Source organism: Cannabis sativa, chromosome 3, assembly GCF_029168945.1.
Source record: "Cannabis sativa cultivar Pink pepper isolate KNU-18-1 chromosome 3, ASM2916894v1, whole genome shotgun sequence".
In the NCBI taxonomy this organism is placed as follows: Eukaryota; Viridiplantae; Streptophyta; class Magnoliopsida; order Rosales; family Cannabaceae; genus Cannabis; species Cannabis sativa.
In genome coordinates, this window is record NC_083603.1 from 29,529,045 (window position 1) to 29,536,786 (window position 7,742).

At 37.5% G+C, this 7,742-nt stretch overlaps 1 protein-coding gene across 1 annotated transcript; it reads right to left on the reverse strand.

Annotated features, from left to right (window-relative positions):
• Nucleotides 1-748: 748 nt before the first annotated feature.
• Nucleotides 749-2,340, reverse strand: LOC133036013 (uncharacterized). Its single transcript, XM_061112480.1, has 2 exons — nt 2,208-2,340; nt 749-2,106 (listed from the first exon to the last, which is right to left on the reverse strand). The coding sequence occupies exons 1-2, from the start codon at nt 2,338-2,340 to the stop codon at nt 749-751; spliced, it is 1,491 nt and encodes a 496-aa protein (XP_060968463.1).
• Nucleotides 2,341-7,742: the final 5,402 nt, after the last annotated feature.

Below are 7,742 nucleotides of genomic sequence, written 5' to 3' on the forward strand. Positions count from 1 at the left end.
CTACAGCTGTACAAAAACTTTCCTAAAGAAACACGATCTGCTACATCAAATTCGGATGCTGACGCAGCAGATCAGACTAGAAATGGGAAACTTGCTAAAATTGGATCCGATCCTCTATCAATGCTTGATTCCTGCCAAAAACAGATTAGATATTCTGATTGTATCAAGATACAATCGAAATCAATAGGAAAAGACAATAATCAAAGTTTTCCTAAAAAAGACAACTTTTCAAAAGAGAATTGCTTCCCTTTTAAGAAGTTTCTAACAAAGGAAAGTTCAGCTGAAAGTGCAACTTTCCTAACAAGGAAAAGAGCAACTATAAACCGAATTTATAAGGTAAAAAATCAGGTATGAATGCACAACAATCTTACCATAAAAGGAAAAATTATTTTGTCAACTTACTTGCCAAAAAAGGACTTTACAATCTCCCCCTTTGGCACTTTAGATGAACAAAATAATTTTTAACAAAAAGTACCTGCAAGTTAAAGTTAGCAAGAGCAAATAACTACTCCCCCTGAGTAACACAATCGAATATCACAAATAACACAATAAGCAAGCTAACTTTTAACAAAAGATGTTCACAAGTACTAACCACAACTCCCCCTGGAAAAAGGGTCCAGAGTTGGACAAAACAAAAAATGCAGTTTAAAAATCAATTATTTCTCCCCTTTTTGTTTATCGGAGTGCCAAAGTAAACCAAGAACGATAAATAGAAACAAGTTCAATCAAAAGCAAAGAAAACAACAACTTAGTCTCGGTAGAGTTTAACCAAAGAGGTTAACTGCTTGGACATCTCGTGCTGAAGTTCTTCCATTGCAGCAAGACGATTGTTCACATTCTGAACTTCATTCTTGACTTCCTGGAGTTCTGCAGCAGCAGAACTTGAACTTGCAGCAGCGGCAGCAGCAGCAACAGCAGCTCCAGCCTTAGGCCGTTTTTGAAACACACCATCAAAGTATTCCGACGGTTGGAATGTAGGACCAGTGACAGGGGGCTCAAGTGTTTCATGTGATTGGGCCACATTCTTCTGTGAGGATAAAACCTTAAAGATTAGATTAGGAAAGACAAGTTTAAAGGTTGGCTTTTTACCTCTTCGGAATGAAACAATCTGGTTCAGAATGTGTGAGGCCAAATCAATTGAAGCTCCAGAGGTGATGCGGTATACGAATGATCCCACATCTTGAGACACTACGGTCTTGTTGGAGTTGGGAACCCAATTGGTTAGTGCAAACTGCATAAGAGATGCATGAGCAAAAGTAAGATGGGTTATTCGAAGACTCTCTCCTGGTTTCAATTCAAATCGTCCACCCGTGAGTTCAGAGAGCATCAATTCACGATCCATAGACATCACTGCATTGGAGAAATTCTCGGGTAGTTGCAAAGCTTGAGCAATGTCCTTTTCAGAAAACGAAAACCAATGTCCCCTGACAAATACTCTCCGATATAGTCTAGAATTCTCATCAAGAAAATCATCAGTGAGATTAGCATAGAAATCCTTAACAATGTTTGCAATGAACCCATTGAAACTAGTGAGAGTGTTTTCCCATTGATGAAATTGAATAAACTTTACAATCCCATAAACCCGATGAGCATGCAAATCATAGTTCCTCTCACATTCAAACTTACGGGTTGCATATAAATTCCAGTCACGTTCATTATCACGATAATAAAATCGAGGGCAGTGAGAAAGAGTTGAAGGAACATTACCAGAAGAAGGCTCTTCCATAGGCTGCTTGCCCTTGGCAGCAGCAGAAGCCTTTGCTGCAGAAGCAGATTTTGTCAATTGAGGCTCTAGCTCGAGTTCTGTGTCCTCACTGTCAGAAGAATCACCCATGTCCTCTGGATTCTCCTTCTCTGAATGGAGAGAAACTGATTTTTCTGAGGAGACTTCCATTGGATCTTCTTCTTCGGAACTTGAAGAAACCGAGGGAGGATTGGACTTAAGTTTCTTCTTGGTTGGAGGGACTGCCTTATCACGACTTCGAGAAGCTCGAAGTTCCTTCTCAGCAGAGGCTTGCTGGGCTCGAGTTCGAGTAGAAGGACCGGTTGGAGTGGTAGCAGGGACTATGCAGCAGGAGGAGGAACTGCTAACGGAGGAGGAGATTCCTTTGAAGATTCAGACGAAGAAGTCCAGGTTCGAAGAGGTCTTACCGATTTGCGAGCCACTTGCTTGGGGATGCGTTTTGGCTTCTCGGGTTGAGATTCACGTTGGGGAAGCGATAAATCTCTAGACTTTGAAACAGCAGGAGGAGGGACTGAAGCAGCAGGGGGTGCATTGGAAGGAGTTGCAACGGTTTCCACCAACTTTTTGGTGTGCCCTAGATTCTTAGTTCTCACCATTTTTGATCTGAAAGAGAAGATGAACAGAAACAACATAAGGAACAAGAAACTAGGTTCGGGTAGGTGGTGAGTTAAATGACAAAAATTGGTTTATATAAACTTGAAAGCAAGAGAAGAAAAGGAAACCAAATTTGAAATTTTGAATGTAACCGCCAGCCCATGAACAAATTAAGGAAACCGCCCACTCTCTTGCAACTCCTTTCCCTTTTTTTTTTTTTAAAAAAAGGAAACTAGAATTACCAACAATATTTCCAAAAATAAGTCAATCTTTCAAGATTAAAGACACATTACCATATAAAAGATTAATCTTTAAATGGAAACATATCAAAATAAATCAAAGAAGAATAAATGTTGATACTTACCATTTAAGCACAAAATTTCCTTAGCCCATGAATCAAGTCACACGCCTCCCTCTCCTTTTTATTATTATTATTATTTTTTAAAAAAAAATGAAAAATAAACTAAAATGTGTACAATAAATATATGAAATTCTAAACAAGCAATGTAATCAAATATCATTGAAAATTGACAAAATAAAATACATGTTATGCTTTTAAAGAAAATAACTAATTAGTATCTCAGGAACAAATCATACTTAATTGATGTTGAGGAAAAAGATATGCATGTTATGAAAAATTGTGAACCAGGATTATCAATTTAATTTAGAAGATGAGACTTACAAATTTGAACACACTTGTCAGATAAAAGTGTGTGCCGTGAAAATAGGATCATTGTCCTTGGCAAGATTTTTCATTTTCGCCTTTTTCAATTTGATCCCGCAACTGGATGCTATCACACCATACTGAAGGTAGCCCTTTTCTATGGTAGTGCATCCTCATCATAGTTGCTAATTACAATGTTCCAGCTTACTCAAAAGATGGCTTTCACACCTCAGTATGGGTAGCTCTATTCCAGCAAGGGGCCTGACAAGTCTGAAACAAAAATTGCTCAACTTTGTATAAGTACATTATTTAATCCTAGACACAAATAAAGAGTAACATGAACCTTTTAACACAACATCACAAAGTATGATAAGAATGAGATCCTAACTAATTATAATCCAAAAGCATAAACATGATTTGTCAAATTACAATGAAAGAAGATTAAATGCTAGAGAAGAATTACTTAACAATATTGTACAAAAATGTGAACAAGAGAGATTTAAACAATGCAAGCTCCTAAAGACTTTCTGAGGGAGTCAAAGCGACTTGAATCTAGGGCCTTTGTGAAAATATCAGCTAATTGTTTTTCAGTATCAACATATTCTAATTGCAAAGATTTATTTTCAACAAGTTCCCTGATAAAATGATGCCTTATATCAATGTGCTTTGTTCTAGAATGTTGAACAGGATTTCTGGAAATATTTATGGCACTAGTGTTATCACAAAAGTGTTGGAAATTATTTTACCAGGATCTTAGATCTACTCACAAGTATGTTTATTAACATCCTAAATAAGAACTTTCTAAAACGATAAATTAAACACATATAAAGTTTAAGAAACCTTACATTGGGTGCAGCGGAATTAAATGACTCCTTCCGTTCAGATCTCTAACCCTTGAATCCTTTCTGTAGCAGAGTATTATCAAGATCTGAACCTGGATCTCTTTCTCTGAATCCTTGATGCTGAATCTCCTTTGCTGATGATCTTTCTTCACGATCTTCCTCACTATGATTGAGGTATTGCTTGATGTGTGTGGGCACTACTCTAATCACTAAGGTAATTTCGAAATTCAAAGGAAGAAGCAAGAGAGAGAGTGGCGGCTAGAGAAGAGAGAGTGGAGGCTCAGGTTTTTCTGATTCAGAAAGTGTAATTTTCCTGAAGCCTTCACTATCTATTTATAGCATTCCACTAGGGTTAGATTTGAATTATATGGAATTAAAATAATGAAAAAATCAACTTAAAATACCTATAAAGGTGGCCGGCCATGGCTTAGTGGACTGGGCCTTGCTTTTTGCAATTTTGCAATTTTAACACCTTTTGTATCTGATTTTCTCAAAAATGCCAATTTCCTAATTCAATCATTTAAATGCCAATTCTAACTATTTAATAACTATAAATAATTATTAAATAATATTGTCATTTATCATATTTATTAATTGAACCATACAAAGTATCATAAGTAACAAATATGCCCCTATTAACTCTTTCTTTACAATTTCGCCCTTACTTAGTGAAAATTTCACAAATAGACATAGTCTAATTCGTGAATTATAATTGATTAATCAAAACCAATTACATGAGTCTTACAAACAATATTATCTCAACTAGTGGGGGGACCATGGGTCTATATAACCGAGCTTCCAATAAGTAGATCAAGAATTTAGCACTAAAATTCACTAACTTATTAATTCTTCGTTGAATCCACGCATAGAACTTAGAATTGCACTCTCAGTATATAGAATGCTCTATATGTTCCACCATATAGACACATCATTAGTTATCCATTGTTATAATCCTAATGTGATCAATGATCCTCTATATGAATGATCTACACAGTAAAGGGATTAGATTACCGTAACACCCTACTATGTATTTTATCCTTAATACACTTAACCCCGTATAAATGATATTTCAGCTTATGTTAAATGAGATCTCCACCATTTATTTTCTTTTGGTCAAGCTCGAAGGAGATCATCCTTTACTTACTATTCGCCAGATAGAAGCTATAGATTCCATGTTTATGCTAGCGCTCCCACTCAATTGCACTACCGTGTTCCCAAAAAGTACGTATCACCCTGACCTAAAAGTAGGCTTAACTAACAATTCAAGGAACACGAATAGCCTTTCAAGATTGAGCCTAATCATAACAGGATTAAGATCATTTGATCTAGGATCAACTTGGCGATATTGACTTGAATAGATTCTACGGTAAGTTTAATTAAATCTAAGTCAAAGTTCAATATCGGTCCCTTCCGATGCATACTCCATGCATCCAGCCTGAGCTTTACTTTAACCAATGTTCTGGAAAGAACATAGTATTTCTCCAAATACAAGTAAACTCTTGTTGTAGATTATCATATCAGTAAAACCCTGTGTCTGATAAATCTAGGAAACTTTATTCACATAGTCATGTTTACTTTCCAATGTGATGATAGCACAATAAACATGATCAAGTATGTGAAAAGGGTTTAAGATGAATTTATAAATCAAATAGACAAGCATTTGATAAAGTGAACCAAAACATAGACAAATGAATGAAAAATACTTCTGTTTCTTTATTGATGTTGAATAAAATAGATTACATTGAAATGGAGTTTTATTTAGGGCATAAAACTTAACAAACTCCCACTTGCACTAATATAAAACTAATTAGTACATATCAATTAATCCTAAATTCTGACGGTGCTTTTCAAAGGCTGTCACGGCCAGGACTTTGGTAAATGGATCAGCTAGGTTGTTCTCTGTGTCAACTTTCTCAACTAGTACATCCCCTCTTGCCACGTATTCTCTGATAATGTGATACTTCCTTTCAATGTGTTTGCTTCTCTTGTGGCTTCAAGGTTCTTTACTGTTTGCTATTGCTCCATTGTTATCACAGAGTAGTACCAGAGGCTTTTCCATTCCAGGAACAACTCCTATGCTGGTGAAGAACTTTCTTAGCCAGACAAGTTCTTTAGCAGCTTCGCCGCTATGTATTCGCCTTCCATAGTTGAGTCCGATATCGCGGTTTGTTTAGCACTTCTCCAAACCACTCGCTCCACCCCCAAGAGTAAACACCATCCCGTATGTAGATTTCCCGTCTTCAAGACTTGCTCGGAAATCCGAATCGGTGTAGCCTATGGGATTTAAAGCACCACCCTTGTAGACTAACTCAAGATTCCTTGTACTCTTTAAGTATTTCAGAATATACTTAACTGCATTCCAATGTTCTTGTCCCGGATTAGACTCGATACCGCTCACGATTCCAACAAAGATAACGTATGTCGTGTCTAGTGCATAACATTGCATACATTAGACTTCCAACTGAGAGGCATAGGGAATATTCGCCATGTCCTCTATCTCGAGGATCACGGTGGATCGTTCCTTAGATAGACGAATACCATATCTAGAGGGCATGTTTGCCCCATTGGCATTGTTCATGAAGAATCTCTCTAAGACTTTGTCTATGTAGGTTGTTTGAGAGAGAGCAAGAGATCTGTTCTTCCGGTTTCTGATAATCTGAATACCAAGAACATAGGTCGCTTCACCCAAATCTTTCATATCGAATTGAGTGTTGAGCCATTCCTTAATGTGAGTCATTTTCTTGACATTGTTTCCAATGATCAAAATGTCATCAACATAAAGGACCAGGAATACTACGATTTGGTCTTCCTTGAGTTGGTAAACACAAGGTTCATCTTCATTCTGAAGAAAGCCGTAGGTCTTGATGATTTCATCAAACCTCTTGTTCCATGAGCGAGAAGCTTGCTTAAGTCCATAGATAGACCTGTTTAACTTGCAAACTTTCTTTTCCTGCCCCGAAAGAACATAACCTTCTGGTTGCTCCATATAGATGGTTTCTTCAAGTACCCCATTAAGGAAGGCAGTCTTGACATCCATTTGCCAGATTTCATAATCGAAAGTAGCAGCTATGGAGAGAAGAATTCGGATGGATTTGAGCATGGCAACAGGACTAAAAGTTTCCTCATAGTCCACGCCTTCTCTTTGGGCATAACCCTTGGCTACAAGTCTAGCTTTAAAAGTTTCGACTTCGCCTCCAGCTCCTCTTTTCTTCTTGTAAACCCACTTGCATCCTATCGGATGATAGTCGTCAGGTGCGTCTACATATTCCCAGACTTTGTTCTTTTTCATGGAATCCATTTCTGAATCCATGCCGGCTGACCATCGTTTCCGTTGCGGACTAGCCATTGCCTGTTTATAGGTTAATGGATCGTCATCAATACCGTCACCTATGACCATATTGATTTCACCATCCAAGCCATAACGAGCAGGTTTTGTTGAAACCCTCCCACTACGACGAGGTACGGTTGTCTTCTGAACAGAAACTTTAGTAGTAGATTTCTCAGTTTGTTCAACTGAGGGAGTGGGATCGTCTTCTTCACGAGTGGAAGAGGACGGAACATTGGAAGGACTTATATCTGATAGCAATTCCTCTAGAACAACTTTACTTTTCGGTTTGTAGTCTTTAATATAGTTCTCTTCAAGGAAAGTAGCATTTGTAGAAACAAACACTTTTTATCCTTGTGACTATAAAATAGTCCACCCCTAGTCTCTTTTGAATTTCCGACAAACATGCATACTTCGGTACGTGATTCAAGTTTGCTTCTTTCTTTCTTAAGACATGAGCAGGGCACCCCCAAATTCTGTAATGGCGTAAACTAGGTGTTCGACCATTCCAAAGTTCGACGGGTGTCTTAGGGACTGCTTTAGATGGAACAACATTTAGAATGTCATTTGCCA

Excerpts from the sequence above, each read along its gene's own strand:
- LOC133036013 (XM_061112480.1), bottom strand. The coding sequence starts at position 2,340 with ATGGTGAGAACTAAGAATCTAGGGCACACCAAAAAGTTGGTGGAAACC. Across the intron at positions 2,107-2,207 it reads AGATTTATCGCTTCCCCAAC|GAATCTCCTCCTCCGTTAGC; the intron begins GTGAATCTCAAC and ends GAATCTTCAAAG.